Below are 12,440 nucleotides of genomic sequence, written 5' to 3'. Positions count from 1 at the left end.
CTGTTTTCTATTATTTTATTTTAATACTTAAATTTATGTAAGCTGACATTTTGTCAACCAAAATTCAAAATTCAAAATTCATTTATTTCAAGTAGGCTCAATTTACAAGCACTTTTGACACGTCAGTTGACTATTTGTAAAGATTCTACCACCGGTTCGGAAGGCAGGTTCTGCTGAGAAGATACCGGCAAGAAACTCAACAGTTGCTCTTTTGAAAAAGTCATACAGTATTACAATTTACATTTGATAACAATTAAATTACAATTTCTTATAGTTTTATTTCCTGTGTGAAGGTGGAAGCTGATCCAATGGCCTCCAAGCACCTTTGTCGTTAAGGAACTCATCAATAGTGTAGTAACCTCGACTAAGTAAATGTTTTTTAACACATTGCTTAAAGTTGTGCATTGGCAAGTCCATCACAGTCTTGGGGATCTTGTTATAGAAGAGTACACCCAAACCCACAAAAGATTTTTTAACTCTTTGGAGACGATATGCAGAAATAACCTATGCAGTAACCTATAGGTAAATGGAGTTAAGTGGAGAAAGAGAGAATTTTGGAGTTAGCCTTAATCATCCAAGATTAAAACGTATTTTTAATAGTATAAAATAATAAAGTCGGCATAATAGGAGATATCATGTGACTTTAGCTACGTTTAACTTTCAGCCTTTTTAAAACGAGGTTTGTCTGGTTATTGCAGGCTGTCGTTCTATATTGTATTTACCTTATTTTAATTTATTTACTTTTTATATTTAATAAATAAAATAACTACCTTTCTATATTTGGCACGATTCCCGCTAGAGCCGCTTCGATGTCTGTCCCGACCATGACAGTCTGAGAAATTTTCTCGGCGTATATCCTTACGCGGGTTTTGGTTGCCGACCTCGACGACGCGGATCTCGACACGGTAGGTCTCCTCGACGTGGGTGGCGTACTGTCGTGTTTCGGGGAAGACTCCGGGTCGACATCTCGCCGTCTCCGTGGCAACGTGCCGTATTTATCGGCCGCCACTCGGGTCGCGGTCGCGTCAGTGGCAGTCGACAGCCGCTGGCCGTTAGTGGGCCATTTTTTCTCATCCACCGGCGAATTAGGCGTTCTACATCTGGCCGTCGAAGTTTTTGTGGGCTTGGCACGCAACGCCGGACTCTCGCGGACTAGATTGGGGAGATCGGTCGTCGGTCGTATGCGGGGCTTTGGTGTCAGAGGGCGGGGTTTTTCCGGCGGCGTGGGTTTTTCTCTGCTTCTCGCGCGTTCGCGGGTCGCTAGGTTGGGTCCGCGGGGGGCTGTGACCGGTCGCGGTGAGGTTCCGACCGGGGAGCTCCTCTTCGGTTCCGCTACGGTGACGTTGACTCGGCGGCGAGGTCGCGGAGGCGCCCCGGCGAGGGAGGAGCTCTCGGAGCCGCAGCCCGAGCCGCAGGAGACCACGCTGGAGGCGCAGGAGCGGGAGCCGCCGCCGCTGCTGAGCGCGCGCCCGCAGCCTTCGACCCCGCTGTCGCTGCCCGCCGCGCCGAGCGCCAACTCATCCCCCGCCGGCAAGCTGTCTAGATCACCGATAGACCGCGCGTCATCGATCGCCTCACACGAGCCGTTCTCTACGAACGTCTCCTTAAAATCTACACTTTCACTTTTACAGTCTTGAAACGTCCCATTGTCACTCTCTTCTTTGATCGTCGCAATAGACTTCTCACTATTTTCGTTCACCGCATCACACTGCGTTTTTTGTACCTCATTAACTTCGGGTGAAGTACTGACTTCGACGGTTTTGTTCGTGCTTTCTTCTTCCATGACGGCATTCAAGTCACATGGTCTGGAACAAAAATGAGCGTTGGTTTAATGAAAAACTGCAGTATATTTTATGCAGGCGGACGGATGGTTTCAGTGCCAAGTAATCAGTTCGATGCAGCGCTATTGTGCGAGTAAAGCGTCCATTGTGCGGAAGGCCCGGGCCGCGCGCCGCGGGTCACAGTCTCGGGGGAGCTTACTTCTATTGTTCTCGTTCGCCTATTCTCAAACTGTTCGCAGTTTCATCGCAAGTATTTTGTGAAAGATGTGACTTTAACCTTAAAAATTTAAATGACCCCAGCAGCAACTATAGAAACGTACATGTTTTTTATTTAAAAATAATTTGTAATGATATACTTTGTGCGTGTAATTGACTCCGCTCTTTCAATGCCTGTGTAACCTTAGGCGTATTAATTTCAGGGGCGGCTTTTGGATGGGGATTAAACTACACGTTCGCGAGGGCTGCTATACATATAAAACAATTTGTTTGAGCTAGACATGTTCTATATCATATAATCATTATTTCTCACTTATTTTTATTTGTTGCCGAGGTGACGAAGGTGATTTGATTTCATTAAGCAAGTAACAACAGATTACGATTTTAAGTCACTTATTTAAAAAGAGGTAATCGCAGTTCATTAAATCTTTACTCCTCTCTATGGAGCTTTGAACTTGAACGCTATATAATCAGCTCCTGTAGCCAAGTTGCACGTCGATTCTCTTTCTACAAACGCTAACGTTTGGAAAACTAACAAATGTATGGTAATGACAAATGCTATCGATAACTTGAATAGGTAAAACAAATGACATTCCATATATTTATTAGTTTTCGAAGCATTTGCGTTTTTACAAAGAGTATAACCTAGGGCAGCCTAACCCAATTTATTTGTTAAAATTCACCCTGAGTTAGGAAAAAGAAACGAGACTGGAGCCAAAGAAATCATCCTAAAATATTTGCTGTAGTTACGTAAAAATATGTCAGTAATTACGGAGAAATATGAACCGCATCCACACAAACTGCGGGAGCGAATATACAACGTAATGAACAATCCCTAACTGATATAAATGGCTTTGCAGTTTGCTACTGTGTACTGTGCAGTATGAGGGTAATAACAAAGCATTGTCGATACAGCACATGACCACCATCCGAGCTCATACAGAGCTACACAAGTCACCCTGACTTAGGAAAAGGGACACAAAGCCAAATAAATAATCTTGAAATACGCTATTTGTATTTATAACTGTAGTTACTTAAAAATATGTCAGTAATTACGAAGAAATATGAACCACATCCAGTATAAACTGCGGGAGCGAATGTACAACGTAATGAACAATCCTTAACTGATATAAATGGGTTTGCAGTTTGCTACTGTGTGCAGTATGAGGGTAATAACAAAGCATTGTCGATACAGCACATGACCCCCATCCGAGCTTAAGGCGGCCAACTTTCTGAAAATTGAATGCGGGACTTTTTGTGGATAGATGGGGGGGGGGGGGGTGTCCCGAAGTTTACCAAAATTACGCCTTACTAATAATATATATCACACTAACTTTAAAAATCAAAACAATTCAATTACTTGCGCGCCTCTCCCGCTCTTACGCCTCATGTGTTCTGTAGAAAGAAAGAGAGAACGAAATCACGTGCGATACGCTTGCCGCGCGCATCGCTATTGTTCGTGTGGGTGTTGTGTATGTGTGTGTCGTGTGGTACAAAATGCGGGACATGCGGGACGCATCCACCGTTTTACGGGACTATTTTACTAATTATTTCAAAGCGGGATTACATCTAGCATTACGGGACGGTCCCGCAGAATACGGGACGGTTGGCCGCCTTAACAGAGCTACACAAGTCGTTCCCACGCGGCGGCACTCGGCCGCTGAGTGTTGAGTGTTGCGACATCCATTCACATGCATCCACTCTACATTTCTGCCACATCGTTCGGCACATTTAGCGAGTGCTTTGTGGAGGTTTTTCAGCGACAATTGTACTCGAGTGTTATTGCTTGTTTATATGAATTACTAGCGGACGACAGCGACTTCGCGTGGAATTCAGTTTTTCATAAATCCCACGGGAATCATGGATTTTTCCGAGTAGCCTATGTGTTAATCCTGAAATATTGAGTAGATTACGAAATATCAAAAATATTTTCTGCAACGTTTTGTGGAACTAGAAAACCGATATAAGAAGCTCGTCCAAAATAAGCGTTGTTAAGAACTCATCGGACAGATTGATGATAGATAGGTTATTGAAAACCTCATTGGAAGTTTATTAATATCACCAATGAGGCATTAACAAGTTTTTATCGTAATCAGTCATTTCATCGGATAAAATTGTCGTTATAAACATGTAATTATGTTAGATATTAACTAGACACTGGTAATGAGGAGCCATAATTTATTACACGTCATCTGGTTCCTGTTTTTTGTTATTATCACAAGAATATAGCATTAAGGAGAAAGGTGATAATCAGCTGTTTACCGCCACCTGTTTTTACCAACTTGAATAGTGTAAGAGCCTATGTGACCTTAGAAATGAAAACTGAAAGTTGGTCAGCTCATAAAAAAAACAAATTTTTGTGCTTTACCCTTGATTACAATCTCACTTGATAGTAAGTGATGATGGTTCTAAGATGGAAGCGAACTAACTTGTTAGTAGGAGGATGAAAATCCACACCCCTTTCGGTTTCTATACGACATCGTACCGAAACGCTAAATCGCTTGGCGGTACGTTTTTGTCGGTAGGGTGGCAACTAGCCACGGCCGAAGCCTCCCACCAGCCAAAATTTCAATACATGTGACTGAACTTCAAACCTATAGAATGTACAAATACAAAATGGGTTTTTTAAAATATTTCTATGACTTATCACGGAGAAATTATGTCGCTAGGGACCTTTAAAGTTTGATCTTAACACTGTGTTCCGAAGAATTGCAATAAAGGTTAGTAACTGCAGACTGGGGATATAATTTCTCATATAATTATATTAATAAAAAAATCCGCCTTCTGCGAAATGTATTTCTGATGTATGCTATATCTAATCTACAAGAACAACCGATTAGGGCAACTATCGCCGATATCGATAAAGCACACTGCTATTTATATTACTTGCACTAAATTTATAACAAGCGAACGCGAAGTAAGCCACAGGATAACAAATTTATAAAAGCGTTTATAATTTTTATACCTCAATAGCGTATGGGGTTAAATTCAAAATCCAGGGGTGCAGAGTTCGTATACCGGCTTTTGCCTAAAATTATTTATTTTAGCTAGTATTATTACTTCTCTTTTTTTAATGAAATTAATATCAGTAAGTATTGTGAATAATACAAAATGATTTATTAACACTAAAACTAAAGTTACGCTGCGGCCCATGACACCGTGACTAAAACGTCTTTGTGGTCGCTGTGCCAACAAAAAACATCGAAAATGGCCGCCGATACATAGTCAATCTCGATCGGCGATGAATCGTAGATCTTAGCAAAATTCGTCTCTATCTCTCTCTATATGTATCCTATTATGTTAGACAGAGATCTAGAGACGAATTCGTTATAAAAAAAATAATAATCTTAATAGAGACGTGATCGCGTCAATACGATCGCGATTGAGACCTGACGATCGCGATCGACGTTGTGTGTGAAGTCCGCTTTCGAGATCTATAGAGTGGATCAATAGAACGTCACGTTATATAGTTATTAGTGTATCATTAGTCATGGTGTCATCATACCATAGCGGGGAGCGACACGCCGTCTGGGCACCCACTAGATGGGCGCATAAATCAGTGTTTATTTTTATCTTAGGAACGAGTTGTTAATTAAACTCGTTAGAGAGGCCACGGCGAAGGCACTGTCGACGCCCGTCATCTCGTCACTTGTTAAACTGAAGGTCACTAACTGGTCTCGGTTATGTCACAAGCACTCAACTCAACTTGAGTGTATAAAATACTTCCGTCATCCCAAGACCCAAGAGTATCAGTAAGTGTGAGTGAATGCATTTTTTTTATTCTTTACAAGCCCTCTCTAATGGTAAGTGACGATGCAATCTAAGCTGGATATGGTGAAAACTAGCCACGGCCGAAGCCAGCCATGGACCAATTAAGAAAACTTTAATCGGCCCAATCGGGGATCGAACCCAGGACTTGTTAATCCACTTCACATACCACTGCGCCACGGAGACCGTCAAAGAGCATGAAGTTAACAAACATATTTTCTTTTGCGATGTTTCAAGGAAGGCCAAAGAACAAATAGCATGTCACAAAATGGTAAAACTATAAGGGTTCCTTGTGGACTACGGAACCCTAAAAAGGAGAAGTCGATGAGTTGATGTTGATAGTTTCCTATTTAAGTGAGACAAAGACCATAATAGATGAAGATGACGTAGGTACATAACAAACAATGTGTAATAAAATTATCATTTGTCTAAAATAAAAATCAGCTTCTATGAAATACAATATAAATATTTATAATATTCTGATGTTTTATGCATAAATCTCAAATATTACATCTTAAATAAAATTTACAATTTGTTAATGGCAAAACTTGACGTTTACAAATCGAAAAGAAGTCGATAATTTGTTTAAATACAGGATTCGATATTATTACAAAAAAAATCACGATTTTGTATTTTTAGAAATTCACATTTTTTCATCATATTCATGTAACGTCTTAAAACATTATTAATCTATACGTTTCATCATATCGGAATGCATTTTCTAGTTTCACAGGCTTTCCAAATTGAGCAAACTACAAATAAGCTGTTTAATATTCTATAAAGAGTTAAGACGGTAGCGTTTGCGTAACAACCCACTCACGTATAGCTCACGACTTTTTGCGACAAATAAGGATACGCGGCGTATGGGGATTTGAGGAATTTATTCATACATTCTCTGTGCGTTTTATAAGAAAGCTTTACTTACTAAGCTAAGTTTGGAGAAGTTAATAATAAAAGGCATCACTGACGGGAAAAGACCGAGGGGCCGCTCACCAACACGATGGGCTGACCAGCTGAAGGAGGATAAAGGGACGAAGTTCACACGATGGAAGGCGTGGACCCGCAGGAGGCTGGGATCTTACCAGGACCACGATTTTCAGTAATGAAGGAAAGACTATAGAGAGAGAGACTTACTAAGCAGCAGTAAATGACAGCTAAACTCGGTGTATATCAGAGTTGATATGAGAATTTTGTTTCTTAGAAAAGCTGGAGTTAGCCCTCATTCGCACGAGAGTTATTTTAATGGACGTTAAAAAAGCGTTTAAATAATAGTATGAAGTGAAATGAAGGCCTGTTTCCAACGCCCAAAATTAAAAATACAATACTGCTCGAAAAAAACCGTCGTGTTTTAAAAACGCTGTCGTGTGAACACATACTTAGGACGTTAAAAAAGCGTTCAGTTACAATGCATTTGTTGTATTTGAACGCTTTTTTAACGTCCGTTAAAAAAGCTCACGTGCGAATGAGGACTTACCGTCATTTATGTTTACAAGTCCGTCATTTTGATTAAAAGTCAAAGTTTGCGGTATATTTAAATATTTTTCAAGTGGTAACATCAAGTATACATATACTTGTGATTTCGTAAACCAAAATATTTTTATTTTATATCATTTAATGATCTGTTATTACTGACTATGACAAATTCTTATTAATTACTCTAGTTCAAACAGTTTAAGCCACTTTGTGTGTGCAATATGTACAATTCATTACCATGTTATATATAGAACTAGCGGACGCCCGCGACTTCGTCCGCGTAAAAATCGATGTCAACTTTCAACCCTTATTTCACATTCTATTTTGCAAGTTTTATAACTTATACCTAATAAATACTACCCCACCCTACCCCTACTCTACCTTTACCCCTACCCTACCCTTACACAACCCCTACCCTACCTGTACCCTACCCTACCCTACCCTATACCTTCCCTACCTTACCCCTACCCTTAGCAAAATCGGTCCAGCCCTATGAAAGTGGTGCGATGACAAAGGAAAATAGACTTCTATGCTAAAATTATAATCGTTGGATCTACTGGACCGATTTGAAAGATTGTTTTACCAATAGAAAGCTACGTTATTTGCGAGTGTCATAGGCTATGTTTGATTCCCATATTCACACAGGAACGGGAACTACGTAATTGAAAGCGCGGGGCGTCATGTAGCTGAATTTCTGCGTCTTTTAGAAATTTTGTATTATCTCCGAAACTATTTAACTAATTAACATACTATAAAGGGCATATCTTATCTCCATAATATCCTTGTGATTATTAAATAATTTATTTTGATAAGGATTTAAGTTAGGTAGCATAAATAATGACGTAAACTTAAGTATATAAAATTTATAATTTTTAAAGCACAAAAGAAAGAAAAGAAAGAAAGAAAAAATCTTTATTACAGCATTATGCCACACAACACAATATGCACATAATATCATATAATGCTAACAAATAATATTGTCATATTAAATAATATGACAGGACAAAAGGTAGGTACTATATCTGCTAATATATAGAAGATAGATATATGGTGTCGCGGACTTTTTTGTAGAACTTTTAAAGATACATAAAGCCTCGATACATTAATTTCAATTTTACACAATGGTTAAGGCAGCGCATGCGTATAAGACTGCTTAAGAGGATTTTCGGTTCGACCTGTATGACAAAAACTGTGTTAACTCGGCGAATATATATCATACTAATATAAAATATAGCCTATAGCACTCCCCGATAATGTAGCATTCTACCGGTGAAAGAATTTTTGAAATCGGACCAGTAGTTCCGAAGATTACCCCATTTAAAAAATGTGACAAACTTACAAACTTACAAACTTTACCTCTTTATAATATTAGTATAGATAAATAGAATAATTTTAACTGGTATTTATTTAAAAATAATAACCCTATCTTTTCATGGCCTAATCCAGAACACATGATTCTTAATTAGTTATAGTAACGTAAGTTAATTCGTAGTAAGTTAAGTAACAGTGGTGTATCATCAAAAATCATCATCATCATAAATCATCAACATCATCATCATCAGCCGATGATGTTGATGATTTAATGATGATTAGAAAAATCATCGGGTGATGATTTTTTAATTTTTTTTTACACGTTAGCCCTTCACTACAATCTCACCTGATGGTAAATGATGATGCAATCTAAGATGGCAGCGAGCTAACTTGTTAGGAGGAGGATGAAGATCCACACCCCTTTCGGTTTCTAAACGACATCGTACCGGAACGCTAAATCGCTTGGCGGTACGTCTATGTCGGTAGGGTGGTAACTAGCCACGGCCGAAGCCTCCCACCAGCCAGACCTGGACCAATTAAGAAAACCTCAATCGGCCCAGCCGGCGATCGAACCCAAGACCTCCGTCTTGTAAATCCACCGCGCATACCACTGCGCCACGAAGTCCGTCGGTACCGATTTTAAAGTCTTCCAAATAACTCCTTCTTAAGCCACAATGTTGTCTACACAACCAAGTCCTAAACATTTTGTTTCTAGTATAATTAAAGTAACTATGTATTAAAATAATGCCATTACATAACTATATTATGCAAATATACGAGTATAGTAAGTTAGTAAGTTTATAGTATTATTATACTGTTGCCGCTCAAATGCCGACGTCATTCTACATGCAGCCGCCAAATCTGTTAACGGCTTCACAGCTTGAGCCTTGCAACTAGGTTAATGTGATATTGCATATATTCCACATACTAAAACAATTTAATAGCGATTACACACATTTGGATATAAACAATAAACAATTCCATAGATTATAATATTATTAAATTTTAAAAAATATACATAAGATATAAGATATATTTCAAAATAAACCACAAATTGTTTCTCTGAAAATATAAAGTACTGACCCGGAAAACGTTCCTCCATATAACTTTCCATTATACAGAAATACTACTCAAATCTCGATTAATAATACGGTACGTTACGGGGTACGAAAAAGAGGATAAAAAATGTTTACGACACAATTTCTCATACTTACCTAAAATACAAAAAATATTCAAAACTCGATCTACACCACATAATAACCCACCGATCGCTTGCTAACCTATTTCTCAGCTCCGGAGGAGAATTTTTACTAATGATACCGTGATAGCCCAGTGGATACGACCTCTGCCTCCGATTCCGGAGGGTGTGGGTTCAAATCCGTTCCAGGGATGCACCTCCAACATCTCAGTTGTGTGCATTTTAAGAAATTAAATATCACGTGTCTCAAACGGTGAAGGAAACCTGCATACAGAGAAAAATTTTCTTAATTCTCTGCGTAAAGCTTGCCAATCCGCATTGGGCCAGCGTGGTGGACTATTAGCCTAACTCCTGGAGTATCTTCTCATTATGAGAAGATACTCCAGCTCAGCAGTGAGCCGAATATAGGTTGATAATGAATTAAAAGCTCAATATTTCACAGCCCGATCCAGGACCTCGTGATCGTATTAACATGTAAAATAGGTAATTACAGTAAATACACGTGTAAGTATTTGATTAATAATAGAATAATCCCCCGTACGTCATATGGCTTCTTCGCATTTAATATGTCAGTTGAAATCAGAGCAACATTATACTAGCGGACGCCCGAGACTTCGTCCACATAAAATTTGCTAGCTGACGGCGCGCGGTTTCACCCGCGTGGTTCCCGTTCCCGTATGAATACGGGGATAATATATAGCCTATAGCCTTCCTCGATAAATGGGCTATCTAACACTGAAAGAATTTTTTTAATCGGACCAGTAGTTCCTGAAATTAGCGCGTTCAATCAAACAAACTCTTCAGCTTTATAATATTAGTATAGATAAGCCTCTTTTTTACGTAGAGGGTTAAACGTAGATGTAGATATCTGCATCTTCCATCAATTAAATATAACTTATCTTTTATAATATATAATTGTATATGTACACTATATTATGATATAGTCTATTTCTGCTATTAATGGTACTATATATGAACATCTAATATGCAAGAAAAGGGCATGTTATGACGGTAGCATGACAGGTAAATGGGCTTGTAAACATTTTGTCGCAAACTGACGGCTGTGGACAGATAAAAATAAAGTTACGAGCGACGGTTTATATACGGCGAAAAGATGGTACAAAAAGCTAGCAGGAAAATTCAAAATTAACTTGTATTTCTGAGACGTCTTTGAGTTTTTAGATTGCTAACACAAGTATTACCAGTGTAGTTACGAACAACAATCTCATTGATATCATCATTATCATCATCATCACCAGTCTCTGTATACCACTAAAAGTCGGAAAGGCTTATTCCACAGCTGCATATAGGCCTTTTCGAGAGTCCACACACGATCCTCCGCCTTCCTCATCCAGCTATTTCTTGCTATCATAAGTCGTTGGGTCGTCGAGCGTCGGAGAGCGAAAACAATATCTATCTCGCGATAATTCAATTTTTCACAAATACCGCGGTAACCATGGATATTTTCGGAATCAAAAGTAGCCTATGTGTTAATACAGAGTAAGTCTAAAGCCAAATCTCTTCAGTAGTCGCAGCGTAAAGGCATCACAGCCCGGACGAACAAAAAAAAAACCAAACAAACAGAATTTACCACGCCACTTTTGCCAAGTGCATATGCACTCGAAGATTTCCAGAACTAAATATAATTTTTAAATTCTCAATGATTCATAATACTTGTAATAAGAATGCTTGGTTGACCACGAACTGTATTGCAAGTATACATAATAAACAAAACAGAACAATTGCAAAAACCGAGATAAATTCTACGTACGTATTCCTAGAATCCTTGTCAATCATGTCAACGTGTAAAATTACCAGAAACTTAGACAATATCATTTATCTTTAGTTTAGGTTTATAGCATAGTACCCCACTGTTTCCGGATCCGGTGGGAATATCAGATAAAAATATAAATATAATAAAAAGCCTTTATGTGCTAATGAAGATTTTATAATCTCGCCGTTCAGATTTGTTTAGCTGTTTTTCCGTATTTGAATTATAAACATGCAAAACAAAGTTCAAATACATTGAACGCTTTTTTAACGTCCGTTAGACTAAGTCCGGGCTAAGACACCATCCAAAGTTTTTAAATATAAAATGTCAAATTTAAACGAAGCTCAAAATTAATTTTAAGCTACTTTTCTCCGACCATTTGCTATAATAGGAAACATAGGCTTCTGTTGATTTACGTAAAAGTGAACGATTATTGTTATCATCAAATGATAATCTGCAATGACGGCATCGTGTTCAAAGCGGCCCGCTCAGTACCTGGCACTAATATCATGGAGTAATTACAAATTGATACATTCAAACCATCAACTTATTGCTCAGGGCTTTTTTGTGCTTATGTTTTATATGTCTGACGTCATTGGTTGGATACGAGACGTAGGTAAGCCGCAAATTGCCAGTTGCTGTGTTTACGGCTATCTTTATTGCACTATAACAAAACATGGCCGAGCAATCAAGAGATTTTACTGCGAGTTAAATAACAAACTTTGTTTAGTCAATTTATCAACAGAAACAAAATATTCGAAATTTATCTCAAGCCGTATGTGGTAACTGGCATCATATCTCCTATACAGATGGACTGATTTGGTTGCTATTTTAATAGAAAGCTGATTTTAGGCAAAAGGTTCTAAGTAGTTGCTACTCGTAATATAAAAATTGCTAACCAATCTGAAAACTATCAGCACAA

At 38.6% G+C, this 12,440-nt stretch overlaps 1 protein-coding gene across 6 annotated transcripts in view; it reads right to left on the bottom strand.

Annotated features, from left to right (window-relative positions):
- LOC112044118 (uncharacterized) overlaps window positions 1-12,440 on the bottom strand; it is a 98,763-nt gene that overhangs the window by 17,158 nt on the left and 69,165 nt on the right. For all 6 annotated transcript variants that reach the window (XM_052881535.1, XM_052881538.1, XM_052881534.1 and 3 more), the window contains exon 2: window positions 771-1,805. In XM_052881535.1, coding sequence (XP_052737495.1) covers window positions 771-1,783 — 1,013 coding nt within the window. In that variant the 5' untranslated portion in view covers window positions 1,784-1,805. The remainder of the gene's footprint in view (window positions 1-770; window positions 1,806-12,440) is intronic.

The sequence above is a fragment of the Bicyclus anynana genome, chromosome 5 (assembly GCF_947172395.1).
Source record: "Bicyclus anynana chromosome 5, ilBicAnyn1.1, whole genome shotgun sequence".
NCBI lineage: Eukaryota > Metazoa > Arthropoda > Insecta > Lepidoptera > Nymphalidae > Bicyclus > Bicyclus anynana.
The sequence above is the reverse complement of the archived record's forward strand: the minus strand, read 5'-3'. Positions and strand labels throughout refer to the sequence as shown.